The sequence below is a fragment of the Garra rufa genome, chromosome 23 (assembly GCF_049309525.1).
Source record: "Garra rufa chromosome 23, GarRuf1.0, whole genome shotgun sequence".
Lineage (NCBI taxonomy): Eukaryota > Metazoa > Chordata > Actinopteri > Cypriniformes > Cyprinidae > Garra > Garra rufa.
In genome coordinates this window covers 34551652-34570854 of record NC_133383.1, presented here as the reverse complement: position 1 = coordinate 34570854, position 19203 = coordinate 34551652, and the positions used below count along the sequence as shown (strand labels likewise).

Below are 19203 nucleotides of genomic sequence, written 5' to 3'. Positions count from 1 at the left end.
ATTGTGGAAAAAAAATATTTCTCAGCTTTTATTTACATTTGAACAAAAAGTGGCATGTCCAAAATTATTCATACCCTTTGCAAACTGTCACAGTCTATGGGAAAATCCAAAGTTCTATACCATTCCAAATAGTCCAAGCTGTTCTAAAGCATCCTAATTACCCTGATTCATTGGGAACTGCTGTTTTAATCAACTCAACAGGTGAAAAACAGAAAACACAATGATGCCTCTTGTACATCCTCTTATTATCTTTTAGGAGACGTCTGTGTCATTTCTAATAAAAAAAAATGCTGGTTGAATAAAAGTAACTTTAAGTCAGAATTTGCCAGGGGTATAAAAAATTTCAGGCTTGACTGTATGTACACCCTGTAGCAGGTCTATACAGGTGGAGCTAGGGAAGAGTAGGGTTTGCTGTAGCTGCTAAGCAAACGCTAGTTGAGAATTTCATGATTTTTATTTGCAAATCCTCTCACAAAGATTCAGAATGTGCTATGTTGTTGCTGAGATTGGGTCCTGCTCATGCATTTGACTTTATATTTGTATTTATTTGTCATCACTTTCAGCTTAACTTCAAAGTGCTAATTCACATCAGCTCTTTTCCAGCTGCCTGAAGAACCCAGAAGTGACACAACTGAACAGTACTAGAGGAATGTCATCTACACTCTTAAAAATAAAGGTGCTTTAAATGGTTCTTCACAGCGATGCCATAGAAGAACCATTTTTGGTTCCACAAAGCAGCATTCAGTCAAAGGTTCTTTGAAGAACCATTTCTTTCTTACCTTTTTATAATCTGAAGAACCTTTATTTGCCACAAAGAACCCTTTTGTGAAACAGGTTCTTCTATGGCATCGTCAAGCAGCTTTATTTTTAAGAGTGTATACTGTAGTTTTACACAGATTTGTAGTTTACTTTTGATTAACATGGGTTAAAAATAACATTTTGATTTTATGAGCTGTTTAAATGCATTTCATTGGCATGGGGCTAAAACAAAAGCTAGCTAGAAGCATTATATACTGTAGGTATATGGTTAGCTCAGTGTTTAACCGGAGGCTTTTAAATCATAAGGAATTATATGAGTTTTTGCAGTGAAAGAAACGTCAATATTGGCTCTTACGGTGGACTTCAAATTGAGAGAAGACAAGACAATGTCACTCTTGCACTGTGACACTGAAAAACACTTAACATTCTTACTCGTCGCTGGCCAAGATACAAAATACCCATCATTACTGCTGGTCACATGACTGTGGGAGATTAAATGGAGCAGTAATGGCATTATCTTGCTCACTATCTGCCTCTGCCCTTGTGAATGAGCACTATAAATAGATGACTTAATCCATTTTCCCCAGTACCAGAACAGGACGAATCCTCACTGCCTTTCGGCTCTGTAAAAGCCAAGATCTTTCTGTTCTTTCCCCCCCTTTTTTTTCTTTGGCATCTCCACTGCAGCAAAATGACTCGTCAGGTGATCTTATTACATGTTTGGTTTCATTTAAAACTTTTGGTACAATTATTTTAGGTATATCCTGGTCGTTTTCTCACTGATCGCATGCTGAGGATTTGGCAAATGGGGTTGTGTCCTAATTTTATTACTTTAATTTTGTGCTAATTTTATTTCCGTAATTCATTCCCGTAATTCATTAAATTGTGGGCACATTATTTTATTCCCTCATTTTTGGTAAATCATGGCCATGTTACACTTATTTGTTCCCGATTTTTCCTCACGTATTCATTAGGCTTTTATAGGGATTATTAAATGCGTATGTGATCAAACCTTTGTAGTTTTTATATTATATATTATAGATTTTATCATATAATACAATGAAATACAATGATGATTGAAAGATGAACATAAATGTTCCTCAAAAGCCCTATTTGATGATGACATTTTAACATACTTTTTCTAAAAAATGATCTCTGGATTATCAAATAAACTTAAGTTTCTTCAGCTTGAAATTTTACTAGCAATATAAAAGCTGTTCTTTAACTTTATAAAAGATTTCACAGCAAAATGAAATGACCTGAAGATGGACGTTTTTACAGTTTACTAAAAGGCCTTTAACTTGCTGTAAAAGTAAAGACTATCAATCAGACGACAAACGCATTTAGTGGATTGTGTGCAACAGGTTTTTCAGGAAGGTTTTAACTGAGCAGCCTCATACCACTGAAGGGATTCACTTGTGGAAGCCTGAGTGATATTACCCATGATTCATTTGCTCCTAAACAGGACTACAGTCTAGTCTGTGTCTCTCCATCCAACATAGTCTGATAACAATCAACTGAAGAGCTGCTAACTGTGTTATAGAGCATAACCAAGACTTCAGAGAGATGATTTCATCTGACAAGCACAAAAGGTAGATGTCAGGAGGTCTATGTTTCTGAATGAACCGTCATGTACTATTTAGCATTGCCTTGGCAAATCTGGTGTGTTTGCAGTCCACAATCCACATTAACATTTAATGTAATTAAGTTTATGCTGTCCTAGCTAAAATCATGTTTTGTTCTTTCTCTTTTATAGTTTTGTTCCTTTTAGATTCAGTGTTTGTAGCATAAAACAATGTACAATTGTACAAGAGCTGTTCAGCATAAAATCAGACATTGTTTGCTCTCTTAATATGTTCCTGGTGTTGTTGTGCATGATTCATTATGTTCGTCTTTCTCATCTTTTATCAGAATTTAATATCTTGCTCTTCTAGAATGGCTTTCCTTTTTGTCTGACATTGCCAAGACCTCTTAAGTTTCAACCGATTCCCTCCAACCACCTGACTCTGTTCTGGTACATAACATCTGCTTTTTACAATCCAATCAATTGCTGATTGATAAAATCCTGTCCTATTTTCTCCGTTTCACTCATGAATGTGAGATTATGAGAAATGTCTTAGTCTTAACCGGCAAAATGTATGTCTTTATATGTACATCACATAACTGAAGCTACAAGAGGTATTCAGCTAGCTTTTGCTAACTGCTAACTGATTAGCCTGCAAATTTAGCACACTATGCAATTTACAGTAGTATCACCATAGTAAAACTCTGTACTTTTCTCTAGATTCTTAATACCTTATATTTTTTAAATAATTTATTAAATTATTATATTGTGATTTCAACATACTGACAAAATATATAAAAATATTTTAAAAATAGTTTTGTCTATTACCTGCATCAGTGTAGAGTTCTGCACTGGATTGATTTTTCAGTCCTGCTCCAAAGCAATTCTGTCCCACCTCCGCTGAAAATAAGGAATATTTCTTCCCACTCTAGCCTCAACTTTTAAGTTTTCTCCTGCTTCTTCCTGCAAAATCCCACTGGTAGAGGTCTATGTGAATATTTTAGACCTATTTCAGTATGATCTGGTGTCATAGGCTGTGTTTCCCACAGGACCCAGAGTCTGCGCAGTTGTGATTCATTTGGAGCTTGAGTCTGAGAAGTAGTGATTCATTTGAAGCTTGAGTCTGAGCAGTAGTGATTCACTTGAAGCTTGAGTCTGAGCAGTAGTGATTCACTTGAAGCTTGAGTCTGAACAGTAGTGATTCACTTGGAGCTTGAGTCTGAGCAGTAGTGATTCACTTGGAGCCTGAGTCTGAGCAGTAGTGATTCACTTGAAGCTTGAGTCTGAGCAGTAGTGATTCACTTGAAGCTTGAGTCTGAGCAGTAGTGATTCACTTAGAGCCTGAGTCTGAGCAGTAGTGATTCACTTGAAGCTTGAGTCTGAGCAGTAATGATTCACTTGAAGCTTGAGTCTGAGCAGTAGCGATTCACTTGGAGCATGAGTCTGAGCAGTAGTGATTCACTTGAAGCTTGAGTCTGAGCAGTAGTGATTCACTTGGAGCCTGAGTCTGAGCAGTAGCGATTCATTTGAAGCTTGAGTCTGAGCAGTAGTGATTCACTTGAAGCTTGAGTCTGAGCAGTAGCGATTCACTTGGAGCCTGAGTCTGAGCAGTAGTGATTCACTTTGAGCTTGAGTCTGAGCAGTAGTTATTCCCTTGGAGCCTGAGACTGCACAGTAGTGATTCATTTGAAGCTTGAGTCTGAGCAGTAGTGATTCACTTGAAGCTTGAGTCTGAGCAGTAGTGATTCACTTGGAGCCTGAGTCTGAGCAGTAGTGATTCACTTGAAGCTTGAGTCTGAGCAGTAGTGATTCACTTAGAGCCTGAGTCTGAGCAGTAGTGATTCACTTGAAGCTTGAGTCTGAGCAGTAGTGATTCACTTAGAGCCTGAGTCTGAGCAGTAGTGATTCACTTGAAGCTTGAGTCTGAGCAGTAGTTATTCACTTGAAGCTTGAGTCTGAGCAGTAGCGATTCACTTGGAGCCTGAGTCTGAGCAGTAGTTATTCACTTGGAGCCTGAGTCTGAGCAGTAGTTATTCCCTTGGAGCCTGAGACTGCACAGTAGTGATTCATTTGAAGCTTGAGTCTGAGCAGTAGTGATTCACTTGAAGCTTGAGTCTGAGCAGTAGCGATTCACTTGGAGCCTGAGACTGCACAGTAGTGATTCATTTGAAGCTTGAGTCTGAGCAGTAGTGATTCACTTGAAGCTTGAGTCTGAGCAGTAGTGATTCACTTGAAGCTTGAGTCTGAGCAGTAGTGATTAATTTGAAGCTTGAGTCTGAGCAGTAGTGATTCACTTGGAGCCTGAGACTGCACAGTAGTGATTCATTTGAAGCTTGAGTCTGGGCAGTAGTGATTCGCTTGGAGCCTGAGACTGCACGGTAGTGATTCATTTGGAGCTTGAATCTGAGCAGTAGTGATTCACTTGGAGCCTGAGACGGCACAGTAGTGATTCATTTGAAGCTTGAATCTGAGCAGTAGTGATTCACTTGGAGCCTGAGACGGCACAGTAGTGATTCATTTGAAGCTTGAGTCTGAGCAGTAGTGATTCACTTAGAGCCTGAGACTGCACAGTAATGATTCACTTGAAGCTTGAGTCTGAGCAGTAGTGATTTGCTTGGAGGCTGAGACTGCACGGTAGTGATTCATTTGGAGCTTGAGTCTGAGCAGTAGTGATTCACTTGGAGCCTGAGACTGCACCGTAGTGATTCATTGGAAGCTTGAGTCTGAGCAGTAGTGATTCACTTGGAGCCTGAGACTGCACAGTAATGATTCACTTGAAGCTTGAGTCTGAGCAGTAGTGATTTACTTGGAGGCTGAGACTTCACAGTAGTGATTCATTTGAAGCTTGAGTCTGAGCAGTAGTGATTCACTTAGAGCCTGAGTCTGAGCAGTAGTGATTCACTTAGAGCCTGAGTCTGAGCAGTAGTGATTAATTTGAAGCTTGAGTCTGAGCAGTAGTGATTCCCTTGGAGCCTGAGACTTCACAGTAGTGATTCATTTGAAGCTTGAGTCTGAGCAGTAGTGATTCACTTAGAGCCTGAGTCTGAGCAGTAGTGATTCACTTAGAGCCTGAGTCTGAGCAGTAGTGATTCACTTGAAGCTTGAGTCTGAGCAGTAGTGATTCACTTAGAGCCTGAGTCTGAGCAGTAGTGATTCACTTGAAGCTTGAGTCTGAGCAGTAGTGATTCACTTAGAGCCTGAGTCTGAGCAGTAGTGATTCACTTGAAGCTTGAGTCTGAGCAGTAGTTATTCACTTGAAGCTTGAGTCTGAGCAGTAGCGATTCACTTGGAGCCTGAGTCTGAGCAGTAGTTATTCACTTGAAGCTTGAGTCTGAGCAGTAGCGATTCACTTGGAGCTTGAGTCTGAGCAGTAGTGATTCACTTGAAGCTTGAGTCTGAGCAGTAGTGATTCCCTTAGAGCCTGAGACTGCACAGTAGTGATTCATTTGAAGCTTGAGTCTGAGCAGTAGTGATTCACTTGAAGCTTGAGTCTGAGCAGTAGTGATTCACTTGGAGCCTGAGTCTGAGCAGTAGTGATTCATTTGAAGCTTGAGTCTGAGCAGTAGTGATTCACTTGAAGCTTGAGTCTGAGCAGTAGCGATTCACTTGGAGCCTGAGACTGCACAGTAGTGATTCATTTGAAGCTTGAGTCTGAGCAGTAGTGATTCACTTGAAGCTTGAGTCTGAGCAGTAGTGATTCACTTGAAGCTTGAGTCTGAGCAGTAGTGATTCATTTGAAGCTTGAGTCTGGGCAGTAGTGATTCGCTTGGAGACTGAGACTGCACGGTAGTGATTCATTTGGAGCTTGAATCTGAGCAGTAGTGATTCACTTGGAGCCTGAGACGGCACAGTAGTGATTCATTTGAAGCTTGAGTCTGAGCAGTAGTGATTCACTTAGAGCCTGAGACTGCACAGTAATGATTCACTTGAAGCTTGAGTCTGAGCAGTAGTGATTTGCTTGGAGCCTGAGACTGCACGGTAGTGATTCATTTGGAGCTTGAGTCTGAGCAGTAGTGATTCACTTGGAGCCTGAGACTGCACCGTAGTGATTCATTGGAAGCTTGAGTCTGAGCACTAGTGATTCACTTGGAGCCTGAGACTGCACAGTAGTGATTCATTTGAAGCTTTAGTCTGAGGAGTAACAATTTATTTGGAGCTTGAGTTTGCATAGTAGTAGTTAATTTTTAGCTTGAGTCTGCAGAGTAGTGATTCACTCTGAGCCTGAGTCTCTGCAATAGTGGTTCATTTGGAGCTTGAGTCTGAGCAGTAGCAATTCATTTGGAGCTTAAGTCTGCATAGTAGTAGTTCATTTGGAGCTTGAGTCTGAGCAGTTGTGATTCACTTGGAGCCAAAGTCTGCATAGTAGTAGTTCATTTGGAGCTTGAGTTTGCATAGTAGTAGTTCATTTTTAGCTTGAGTCTGCAGAGTAGTGATTCACTCTGAGCCTGAGTCTCTGCAATAGTGGTTCATTTGGAGCTTGAGTCTGAGCAGTAGCAATTCATTTGGAGCTTAAGTCTGCATAGTAGTAGTTCATTTGGAGCTTAAGTCTGAGCAGTTGTGATTCACTTGGAGCCAAAGTCTGCATAGTAGTAGTTCGTTTGGAGCTTAAGTCTGCATAGTAGTAGTTCATTTGGAGCTTGAGTCTGCATAGTAGTAGTTCATTTGGAGCTTAAGTCTGAGCAGTTGTGATTCACTTGGAGCCAAAGTCTGCATAGTAGTAGTTCATTTGGAGCTTAAGTCTGCATAGTAGTAGTTCATTTGGAGCTTGAGTCTGAGCAGTTGTGATTCACTTGGAGCCAAAGTCTGCATAGTAGTAGTTCATTTGGAGCTTAAGTCTGCATAGTAGTAGTTCATTTGGAGCTTAAGTCTGCATAGTAGTAGTTCATTTGGAGCTTGAGTCTGAGCAGTTGTAATTCACTTGGAGCCAAAGTCTGCATAGTAGTAGTTCATTTGGAGCTTGAGTCTGAGCAGTTGTGATTCACTTGGAGCCAAAGTCTGCATAGTAGTAGTTCGTTTGGAGCTTGAGTCTGAGCATTGGCAATTCATTTGCAGCCTAAGTCTGCATAGTAGTAGTTCATCTGGAGCTTAAGTCTGAGCAGTAGTGATTCACTTGGTGCCTGAGTCTGCACAGTAGTGGTTCATTTGGAGCCTGACTCTGCATAATAGTAGTTCATTTGGAGCTTAAGTCTGAGCAGTAGCGATTCATTTGGAGCTTGAGTCTGAGCAGTAGCGATTCATTTGGAGCTTGAGTCTGAGCAGTAGCGATTCATTTGGAGCTTGAGTCTGAGCAGTAGCGATTCATTTGGAGCTTGAGTCTGAGCAGTAGCGATTCATTTGGAGCTTGAGTCTGAGCAGTAGCGATTCATTTGGAGCTTGAGTCTGAGCAGTAGCGATTCATTTGGAGCTTGAGTCTACGCAGTAGCGATTCATTTGGAGCTTGAGTCTGAGCAGTAGCGATTCATTTGGAGCTTGAGTCTACGCAGTAGCGATTCATTTGGAGCTTGAGTCTGAGCAGTAGCGATTCATTTGGAGCTTGAGTCTACGCAGTAGCGATTCATTTGGAGCTTGAGTCTACACAGTAGCGATTCATTTGGAGCTTGAGTCTGAGCAGTAGCGATTCATTTGGAGCTTGAGTCTACGCAGTAGCGATTCATTTGGAGCTTGAGTCTGAGCAGTAGCGATTCATTTGGAGCTTGAGTCTACGCAGTAGCGATTCATTTGGAGCTTGAGTCTACACAGTAGCGATTCATTTGGAGCTTGAGTCTGAGCAGTAGCGATTCATTTGGAGCTTGAGTCTACGCAGTAGCGATTCATTTGGAGCTTGAGTCTGAGCAGTAGCGATTCATTTGGAGCTTGAGTCTACGCAGTAGCGATTCATTTGGAGCTTGAGTCTACACATTAGTGATTGTGAGATGGAGCCGCGGTATCAAAGTCCCGTCCAAACTCCCACAGACCTAATCACAAGAACACAATCATGACACTACACCCCATTTTTATAGCCTCAAAGGTAACACTTTATAATTACTACACACTATGAGTCATTAGTGAAGCATTGGTAAATAGTTAATTAATCTTTTATAAAGCATTATTCCTGCATTAATAGACATTTGTAAGCAGTTTATAAATACAGCTATAAATGCTTTATTCTTATTTTATAAGCATCTGCTTATAATTGCTTAATAATTGTATTTTCATACTTTATTAAGGATCAGTTAATCATTTCTAAATTAAGCATTACATTATTTACAAACCGGTTAGTTAGTAGTTGTAAGTGGTTCATGAGATCATTTAGAAAGTGTTAGTAAATGATTCATAAACCATTTGAATGCACATTTATACATCTTATTATTCAGACATATATTAACAGTTTTTCAGTGTGTTAATAAATGCTTTAATAACATATTCCTATTGTAACTCATAATTAATTCAGGCAGTTATAAAACATTTACTAGCTGTCAGTTAATGGTTTTTGTGAGCTCATCTAAAGTGAGGACTATTTATGCCTTGTAAAGTGTTAATAATGTGAGTTTTACTGTTTTAAAATCCATTCAGCTGTTCTCCTGTGCTATATTGGTCTCATAGGATTCAATGATCTATGCCAAGCTATGCTAAAAGTGATATCGCCAGAACAGGAGAACAAATTTTGTAAACACTTTACAAGGCATAAATAGTCCTCACTTTAGATGAGCTCACAAAAACAATAACTGACAGCTAGTAAATGTTTTATAACTGCCTGAATTAATTATGAGTTACAGTAGGAAAAAGCATTTATTAACACACTGACTAACTGTTAATATATGTCTGAATAATAAGATGTATAAGGGGCCGTTCACATGTCGTGCCTAAAAACGCGTGGAAAACGCTAGGCGCGAAACTTTCTTCCTCATCAACAAAGCGCTCAGGAAGCGTCTGCCGTTTCTAAGCAACCATCAGCTGCGCTCTAGCTCCAAGCCTATGCGTCTCAATGCATTGTTTCTTCTATTAGCGGCAAAATAATGGGGGCTTGACAAATCATAAAGTTCAGGAAATCCCTGGACCACAATTTGTTTCTGCTGAGGTTTCAATGTAACGAAAAAACGTGAGGAAGCTGATTGGTTGGTTCATGTCACATGACCTGCGGTGTGTTTGCGGCATTCTGAAAAGCTGAGATGTTTTTATCTCGATGCGGCGCGGACGCGCCTGGAAAAAACGAGCGCGTCACACCGCGTGCGCGTCACGACCGCGTCGCTTCCATTATGCGCGCGCAAGCCGCGCGTCTACATTTGAAATAACGAACTTGAGCGCGCAAAAGACACTACATGTGAACGGCCCCTAAATGTGCATTCAAATGGTTTATGAATCATTTACTAACACTTTCTAAATGATCTCATGAACCACTAACAACTACTAACTAACCAGTTTGTACATAATGTAATGCTTACTTTAGAAATGATTAACTGATCCTTAATAAAGTATGAAAATACAATTATTAAGCATATTATACAGATGCTTATAGAATAAGAATAAAGCATTTATAGCTGTATTTATAAACTGCTTACAAATGTCTATTAATGTAGGAATAATGCTTTATAAATGATTAATTAATTATTTACCAATGCTTAACTAATGACTCGTAGTGTGTAGTTATTATAAAGTGTTACCGCCTCAAATAACTAACTAAAAGCAAACTTGTTCGAAAAACAACCACTTGAACATGCATCGGCCCTTATAAGAACTAATTAAAATGATGGAAACCATCTTTGGACAAAATTCGTTTGAAGTGGGGTTTACAACCTATCAGTTCCGGAAGCTTTTTTGAGCCAATCAGCTGAGCTGTAGATGCCACAGGAAAATGACATCATGACAAAGCTGATGGTTACACAAGAACTCAGTCACAAATGCTTCTCCATTTTGTGATGACAAAGACATCAGACAGAAAATATTTTTTAAGTATGTAGTTTACCCAAACATTTAAATGTTCTCACTGTTTTTATGTCCGTAAAATAAAAATTAATGGCGTCCAATATATTTATTTTTGGACCCCACTGACTTTCACTGAAAGGACAAAAATGCAGAAATACCCTCAGATGGCCGCTGGTAAAAACATCTCATTAAGAATCTGTCACTGGAATGAAATCTGTCAGTAGCAGCAGTGGTGGTGCCAACCACAGCGTCAGCGACTGAAATCTGATAGTGTGTAATGATTGAACCATCAACAAAAACACAGTCATTTTCCCTCCCCGTACTCGCCAGACTTCTGGATCCATGGTGCACTGCTCATGAAGACCTTGGTACTGAAGGAATTTGACGAGACCGATCTGGAATGAATATTATTTCCCAAAAAATTTTAAGGCATAGAAAGGAACCAGTCAAAACAATAAATTAAGCCCAAGTCTTCAACTAAGACCAAGGTTAAACTCTAAAAAGGAAACCTCAAAAATATTTTACCTCGGACTGAACGACATTTTGCATTGAATTACACCCTGGATGGTTGTTATCTAACCTTGCAGTCTGCGACTGTAATAATATTTCCATTTAAGGCCTGCCTGAATGTATACTATGGGAGACTAGCGAAACTTGGGGGCAAGGAAAAACCCTGAACAAATTATTAACCAATGAAGCAATCTTAACTCTTCAACGTGGGCTGAACTTTGTCATCATCTCACCTGACACATAATTATAAACATCAGAGTCGCTTTCATGGATCATTCATTCGTTTCTATTATTAAGCCCCCTAAATGTTGGATATTCTGGAGTTATGATGACGCTCCTCATGTCTGAGACCATTCAAGAGGCCGCGTTCAGGCAGCGTGCAAGACTGTCGGGGAGGAAACGGGCTGGTCTGCTTCTTATTTTCATACCTTTTCGAAAAACATGTCTGCGTGCTGCTTCGGAGGAGATGTTTGAAGTACAGTCACATTAATCCACATCTTGAATGCTGACATTTTCTTCATAGTTTCGCCAAAGATAGAGATGGTGTTGTATGGAGGGTCGGTGTCATTAGTGGGACATCAACATTGGATTCTCACCCAAACCCAGCAGACAATAAGTTTTGCTGTCCAGTTTCCAAAGAGAGCGTCTGGAGATGTTAGTTTTAAGAGATAGTTCACCTAAAAATCAAAGTTTTGCCATTTTTTACTCACCTTCATGTCATTCTAGATCTGTACGACTTGCTTTCTTCTGCAGAACACAAAAGATGATGTTCCGAGGAAAAAAAAAAAAAAATCATACAGTGAAATGAACTCTCACGTTGTGTTCTGGTTAGGAGTGGATTTAATTTTTTCCAATCCAAAAAATGATCGCATTGGACTAAAATGTACTGCCTTTGCTCACATGGAACAACTTACCACAATTTCTTTGATAATTTGTGTACTTTTCTGAGGTTCCCCCCACCCATTATGAAAATTAACCATAGTTTTACTACAAATAAAACCAAAAATGGTTAATACAGTTAGACCGTGGTAACCACAAATTAACCATGGTTTTGCTACACTAATCTTAGTTAAACCATAAAATATTTGTAGTAAAACTGTGGTTATACAAATTGTAATAAACCTGCCAAAAAAGACATGGTTGCTTACACTTTTACTATAATAAAGCCATGGTTAATTTTTATAAGGGACCTTGTTATACTTGTAGGCTAAGAAAATTGCTTATAAATTCCCTGTTATTGTTCCCTGCTATTATTGGATTCAGTGTTTTTATCAGCTTTAAATTAGCACAGGTTGCATATTTATTTTTGGAACTAATTAATCATAGGCCTCATTGATCTTTTGCCAAAACTGTCTACGAATGTTTGTTTTATTTTTATGTTTATTTATTTCTTTTTCAGGCGCAAGCTCTGATCAATGAGGCTCATGACCAATCAACTTCAAAAAGAAATACAAAACTTGTGGTAGCTGAAAGAAAACAAGCTGACTAGAAGAGATTTAGAAGCAATTTTTTTAAAGGCCGGTCATTTTTGAATAGGACCATTACATATGTTAAAGGATTTGGCTTAAATGGGGGTTAAATGGGGTCCAGTCAGTGTTGTTTTGGACCCCATTGACTTTCAGAAACAGAAACAGCTGAAACATTCTTCATATTTTGTTTTGTGTTCCTCAGAAGAAAGTGTTATGCATTGACAATATATTGACATTGTTGCTCAAGATGGATAAGTGCACTCTCACTGATGCTTGTATAAGTACTGGACTCTAGATGTCTCCATAAGCCATCTTTCCCTTGAGCACTAGGGGTTAGTCATTAAAAACAGCTATACCTCTTATAGGACTATAACCTCTTTGTTTTGGTCAGTTGTCAACAAGCTCGGTCTGTTATCAACAATGAAATATTGCTTGCTTATTCAAACCTAACTACCTTTGTGTAATACTGTGCGTGAGCTGTTTTTCCAGCTGTTCTCTTGCTGTGTTATTGTCATCAGGTTGAGATGAGGTCAACACAAATGTTTCACTAGGATACCATGGACACATAGCTTAAAATGCTAATGCTGTGTCTGGATAGGACGCTGCTGAAAAGTGTGCATCCTTTATTGGAATTAAATTTCTCTCACGTCGTGCATCTTAATGTCATGGTTTTCCTTTTATATAGAGCATAACCGTGTATTTAAGAATAAAAGTACAGTACTTTTCCATCCGTTTTCTCCATAGAGATTTCAAAGATATCTTTAATTAAGATTTCAGGCCTTACCAAAATAACCAGCTCTGAGATGAATCATGTATTTTGACGTATTTCAAAACGTGACTGAATGTGACTACTAAACCATGTACAGTCGTGGCCAAAAGTTTTGAGAATGACACAAATATTAGTTTTCACAAAGTTTGCTGCTCAACTGCTTTTAGATCTTTGTTTCAGTTGTTTCTGTGATGTACTGAAATATAATTACAAGCGCTTCATACGTTTCAAAGGCTTTTATCGACAATTACATGACATTCATGCAAAGAGTCAGTATTTGCAGTGTTGGCCCTTCTTTTTCAGGACCTCTGCAATTGGACTGGGCATGCTCTCAATCAACTTCTGGGCCAAATCCTGACTGATAGCAACCCATTCTTTCATAATCACTTCTTGGAGTTTGTCAGAATTAGTGGGTTTTTGTTTGTCCACCCGCCTCTTGAGGATTGACCACAAGTTCTCAATGGGATTAAGATCCGGGGAGTTTCCAGGCCATGGACCCAAAATGTCAACGTTTTGGTCCCCGAGCCTGGTCCCGGTGCTGCATCGTGCTGGAAAATGCATTGTTCTTCACCAAACTGTTGTTGGATTGTTGGAAGAAGTTGCTGTTGGAGGGTGTTTTGGTACCATTCTTTATTCATGGCTGTGTTTTTGGGCAAAATTGTGAGTGAGCCCACTCCCTTGGATGAGAAGCAACCCCACACATGAATGGTCTCAGGATGCTTTAATGTTGGCATGACACAGGCCTGATGGTAGCGCTCACCTTTTCTTCTCCGGACAAGCCTTTTTCCAGATGCCCCAAACAATCGGAAAGAGCTTCACCGGAGAATATGACTTTGCCCCAGTCCTCAGCAGTCCATTCGCCATACTTTTTGCAGAAGATCAATCTGTCCCTGATGGTTTTTTTTTGGAGAGAAGTGGCTTCTTTGCTGCCCTTCTTGACACCAGGCCATCTTCCAAAAGTCTTGGCCTCACTGTGCGTTCAGATGCGCTCACACCTGCCTGCTGCCATTCCTGAGCAAGCTCTGCACTGGTGGCACTCTGATCCCGCAGCTGAATCCTCTTTAGGAGACGATCCTGCCACTTGCTGGACTTTCTTGGATGCCCTGAAGCCTTCTTAACAATGCAGTTGAAAGTTTTTTTCGGGATTAAGTTTTCATGGCAAAGAAGGACTATGCAATTCATCTGATCACTCTTCATAACATTCTGGAGTATATGCAAATTGCTATTATAAAAACTTCAGCAGCAACTTTTCCAGTTTCCGATATTTATGTAATTCTCAAAACTTTTGGCCACGACTGTATTTTACTTCTATTTCTATTTCACTTTAATTTATTTTTATTTCAGTGTTAGTTTCAGTAAAATTAGTACTTCTGTAGTATTTTTCCCGATTGTTGTCAAGGCAAAAAAATTAAGTTTTGAATTAATTTCAGTTTAAGTTAAATTAATTAATTTATTTCAGTTATTCCATTGGCTTTGCTTAATTACAAGACGGATTTTATTAAGTATGTTTATTATTTTAAAAGTTTATGGCAAAATATTGTTTATATACGTTATGGGAGTGTTCAGTCAAAACTGAGCTCTGTTGCACTGATGCACATTTCCAGGGTAAACATGGTGTGACGTGATTCTGTAATTGGTGGATGTTTCTTCAGGATAATGAGTACTTGTAACTGGAGTATTTAATATAATTTAATACCATTTTTTGCAAGTACACTAAAAAATGGTGGGTTAAAAACAATCTAGTGCTGGGTAAAATGTGGACAAACCCAGTGATTGGGTTGTTTTGACCCAGCAGTTAGGTAAAATGTTTAACTCAGCCTTCTGGTTAGTTTTATTAAACTCAACCATTGCTTGAAAAAAAATTAAAAATACTATATGTTTTGCTTAAAACAAACCAAAATAGGTTGGAAATGAACATTTATGCCAGTAATGTCATTTATTAATAATTTGTTGAATAAATAACAATTAAATAATAAACATCTTTGAAATGTTTTGCTTACCCTGCTGAAAAAAACAGCTAAAACCATCCTAGGCTGGTTTTAGCTGGTCATAGCTGGTAAGCAGGGATTTTAGTCTCTTTCCCAGCCTGGCCAGGCTGGTCTTAGCTGGTCAGGCTGGTAGACCACCAGCTAAACCAGCCTGACCAGCCTGGCCAGGTTGGGAGACCAGCTAAGACCAGCCAACCAGCCTAGGCTGGTTTTAGCTGGGTTTTTTTTTTCAGCAGGGTATTAATGAATGTTTCCCTTTTGATTATCAGTGATGCCTCTACTAATTACACTCTTAAAAATAAAGGTGCTTTAAACGGTTCTTCACAGCGATGCCAAAGAAGGACTATTTTTGGTTCCACAAAGAACCATTCAGTCAATGGTTCTTTAAAGAACCATCTCTTTCTTAACTTTTTATAATCTGAAGAACCTTCTTTTACCGCAAAGAACCTTTTGTGAAAGAGGTTCTTCAGATGTTAAAGGTTCTTATGGAACCATTTAGACAAAAAAGTTTCTTCTATGGCATCGTGAAGCACCTTTATTTTTAAGAGTGTATGTGTCTGATTTTATGTGTCAGCAATATAGTTTTAAAAAAATTACCCAGAAGGCTGGGTTAAACATTTACCCCAGCCGCTGTGTCAAAACAACCCTTTTGCTGGGTTTGTCCGTATATCACCAAGTGCGGTGTTGTTTTTAACTCAGCTTTTTTTAAAGTGTAAAGTTGGAATTACACTGACAGAAATTAAATAGGATTTGACTTCTGAAACGTTATCAAGTGAGGGTCTCCGTCAGAGGCTTTCAAGACCCTTTTTGAACCATTTGCCTCCGTGGTTCTTTAAGGCAGATCAGCTCCAGCTGTGTGTAACCTGGATGGCCTGTGTGCAGTGGACCGAGTCCCAGGTCAAAGGATAAGAAAGTCTGATAGCCAGGAAACGACTGGTTGCTTATCTGCTATTGGCTGTCAAGGAAACACCTTGATCTGTACACTTCCAACTTCTCTCCACACATTTTTGTTCACGTTCATTCAGGCACATCCAGCCCCCTGCAGTGTCTTCTCAGCTGTCCTCTCCAGTCAGTCCTCATTGTTTACTCTAGGGATGGGCACCATCACTCCATGTTGCTTCAGTTCCTCACCTTGTAATAAAATTTAATTAGTTTTGTAGTTGTTTTGAAAACTAACAAACTATATATTTGTTCTGGTACAAGTGGGGTTTGTCAAATGTGTTGCCAAGGTTGGTGTTAGGGTGTCTTGTTTTGTTCAAACTTTAATGATTTTCACAGTATTTTTAGAGGCAGCTTTTGACACTGGTTCAAGTTTTACAAATAGTTGTAAACTTTAGTGTTGGATTAATTAAAAAGAACTGAATTATTAGGGTTGTTTGCAGTTGTTGCAGCGTTGCAGTTCCATACTTTGTTTTAGTACTTTTAGTTCCGGTGTTATTAAAAAAACAGAATTGAATAATATATTTTTAGTAGTAGGGATGTGCCCAAAGTGTGAATCAATATTCGGAAAGGCACGGAAAACAAATAACATGTTCTACGAAGCCACTAAAAGGACATGGTTAGCTGCTTGCTAGCATTATTTTATTATATTTTTAATAGGCTATGGTGATTCTCCACCACAGTTAAAAATTAGGACATGTTTTAGTTAGAGACGTGAATATTAGAGGGCTTTCCCTGGTTCCCTTAACAAAAACTCCATTGGCTTTGGGAATACAGAAATAAACTCTGCGACCAACAAAATTCAATGATTCTTGATGAACATGTTTTGTTAGTCAAGATAATCTCATAAATGAACACAACTTTAAATCCTAAATACAATCAGCAGAAGTAAAAACCTAAAGTTGGGCTATAAACAAACTACACCACGATTGCATGACTTTAATGTTACCGCCATTATACTTTCAACAGCTCTTTCAGTGTTTATTTAAAATCTTCCAGTTCGAGTTAGAATAGTTTGCAAGAGTGCAATTATAAGCACAATGCTGTTAAAACGACTAGTGAGTAGATGAGTTTACCAGTTCGTTGTGATGTTTTAATGTCCCTGACAACCTCTGTAGTCCCATTTAGCCACTTGTTAACCACTGCTTTTTTCAAGACAAGTAAAAGCTTAAAAAAATCACAAGTGGTGTACTACAGATGTGTTTTATGTCGGAGGATAAAACATGAAAATATTTTGAGCTTGTGTTAACCACAGACTTTATTTCAGGCATTTAACCACAAACCCATTAAACCAAAAATCCACTGACTTTGGGATGATAGAACCAAAACTCATTTCCAGAATTTAGGATTCAAATCCTTTCTGGGCTCTATAATACTTGTTTTAATGCCACAGACATACAGATATTTAAAGGAAACTCTATTGCCCTCTTGAGTACTGGAGTGTGTTACTATCACAGTAATGCAATAAGTACAAGGAGATGAAAACATTGGCCATCTGCATTTGCATAATTTCATGCATGTGTGTTTCTGGCTGTAGGGTTGAAGTTAGGAAATGACTGGCAAATGCTTCTTTTCATTGCTGCAGGATTGAAAATAAAGAGTGTAGGAATCTCACACGTGATAGTTTTGCAAAAAGGAGGGTTACTACAAGCCACAAAAGTGGCATGGAGATAAAATCGATAGGATAATGGAAGAGCAGACAGTGTTGACTGACATGCATTGACCAAAATCCGTACCTGCCAACATGCTTTAGCTCCCATAATGCCAGATCTGTTTGACTTTTTCCTCTAAGACATAAAATAACATAGTCTAAATGTTTCTCAGAAAAAAACAAGTCTGCTTTTGGAGCATCAGAATAATAGTGCAAAGGCATTTAGAGGGTGCAGGACAGCAGGTCCTCTTTATTTCATACTGTCCCTGTCTGTTCCATTAGCAGTGTGTGCTTAGAGTGAAAGGCGTTAGACTCCCTCACCCTCTACGCTCCTTTTTTACCGCCGTCATTTAGCCTAAGTGATTGGTTATTGATTTGCAGTACAGTTAATCTACTTACCTGCACTCTTCTCAAAGTCAGTAAAACATATCATCAAAAATGAGAGACGTCAAGGTGACCTTGTACTTGGACTTGTACACTGCTTGTTCAGCAGTGCTATTTTTGATTTTGCATGTTAAAGGAATAGTTGTGTCACCATCTCATCCTCATGCCATAAATGAACACAGAATGAATTGTTTAGCAGAAAGTGTAAGCTGATCTATTTACAGTGAGGGAAAACTATTTGATCCTCTGCTGAGTTTGTACGTTTGCCCACTGACAAAGAAATGATCAGTCTATAATTTTAAAGGTAGGTTTATTTGAACAGTGAGAGACAGAATAACAACCAAAAAATCCAGAAAAATGGATTTCAAAAAAGTTATAAATTGATTTGCATTTTAATGAGTGAAAAGTCAGACGTTTCTTGTAGTTGGCCACCAGGTTTGCACACATCTCAGGAGGGATTTTCTCCCACTCCTCTTTACAGATCCTCTCCAAGTCCATTAAGTTTTCGAGATGTTTGGCAACTCGAACCTTCAGCTTCCTCCACAGATTTTCTATGGGATTAAGGCCACTCGGCCTAGCTGGTCTCCAGACCTTAATCCCATAAAAAAATCTGTGAGGGAACTGAATGTGCTTCTTCTTGAGCCACTCATTTGTTGCCTTGGTTGTGTGTTCTGTGTCACTTTCATGCTGGAAAACCCATCTACGACCCATCTTCAATGCCCTGGCTAAAGGAAGGAGGTTCTTACCCAAGATTCGACGGCACATGGCCTTGTCCATCGTCCCTTTGATGCGGTGCAGTTGTCCTGTCCCCTTAGCAGAGAAACACCTCCTAAGCATGGTTCCACCTCCATGTTTGACGGTGGGGATGGTGTTCTTGGGGTCATAGGCAGCATTCTTCCTTCTCTAAACATGGCAAGTTGATGCCAAAGAGCTTGATTTTGGCATCACAACACTTTCACCCGGTTCTCCTCTGAATCATGCAGATGTTCATTGGCAAACTTCAGATTGGCCTGTACATGTACTCTCTTGAGCAGGGGGACCTTGCGGATGCTGCAGGATTTCAGTCCTTCACGGCGTAGTGTTTTACCAGTTGTTTTCTTGGTGCTTTTGGTCCCAGCTGCCTTGAGATCATTGACAAGATCCTCCAGTGTAGTTCTAAGCTGATTCCTCACCATTCTCATGATCACTGAAACTCCACGAGGTGAGATCTTGTATTGAGCCCCAGATCGAGGGAGATTGACAGTTATTTTGTGTTTCTTCCATTTGCG

At 39.3% G+C, this 19203-nt stretch overlaps 1 protein-coding gene across 1 annotated transcript in view; it reads right to left on the bottom strand.

Annotated features, from left to right (window-relative positions):
* LOC141299016 (uncharacterized) overlaps positions 1 to 18712 on the bottom strand; it is a 28716-nt gene extending 10004 nt beyond the window's left edge. Inside the window, exon 1 of the mRNA XM_073829296.1 lies at positions 18682 to 18712. Within this exon, the coding sequence (XP_073685397.1) occupies positions 18682 to 18712 (31 nt within the window). The remainder of the gene's footprint in view (positions 1 to 18681) is intronic.
* Between the last annotated feature and the right edge of the window lie 491 nt (positions 18713 to 19203).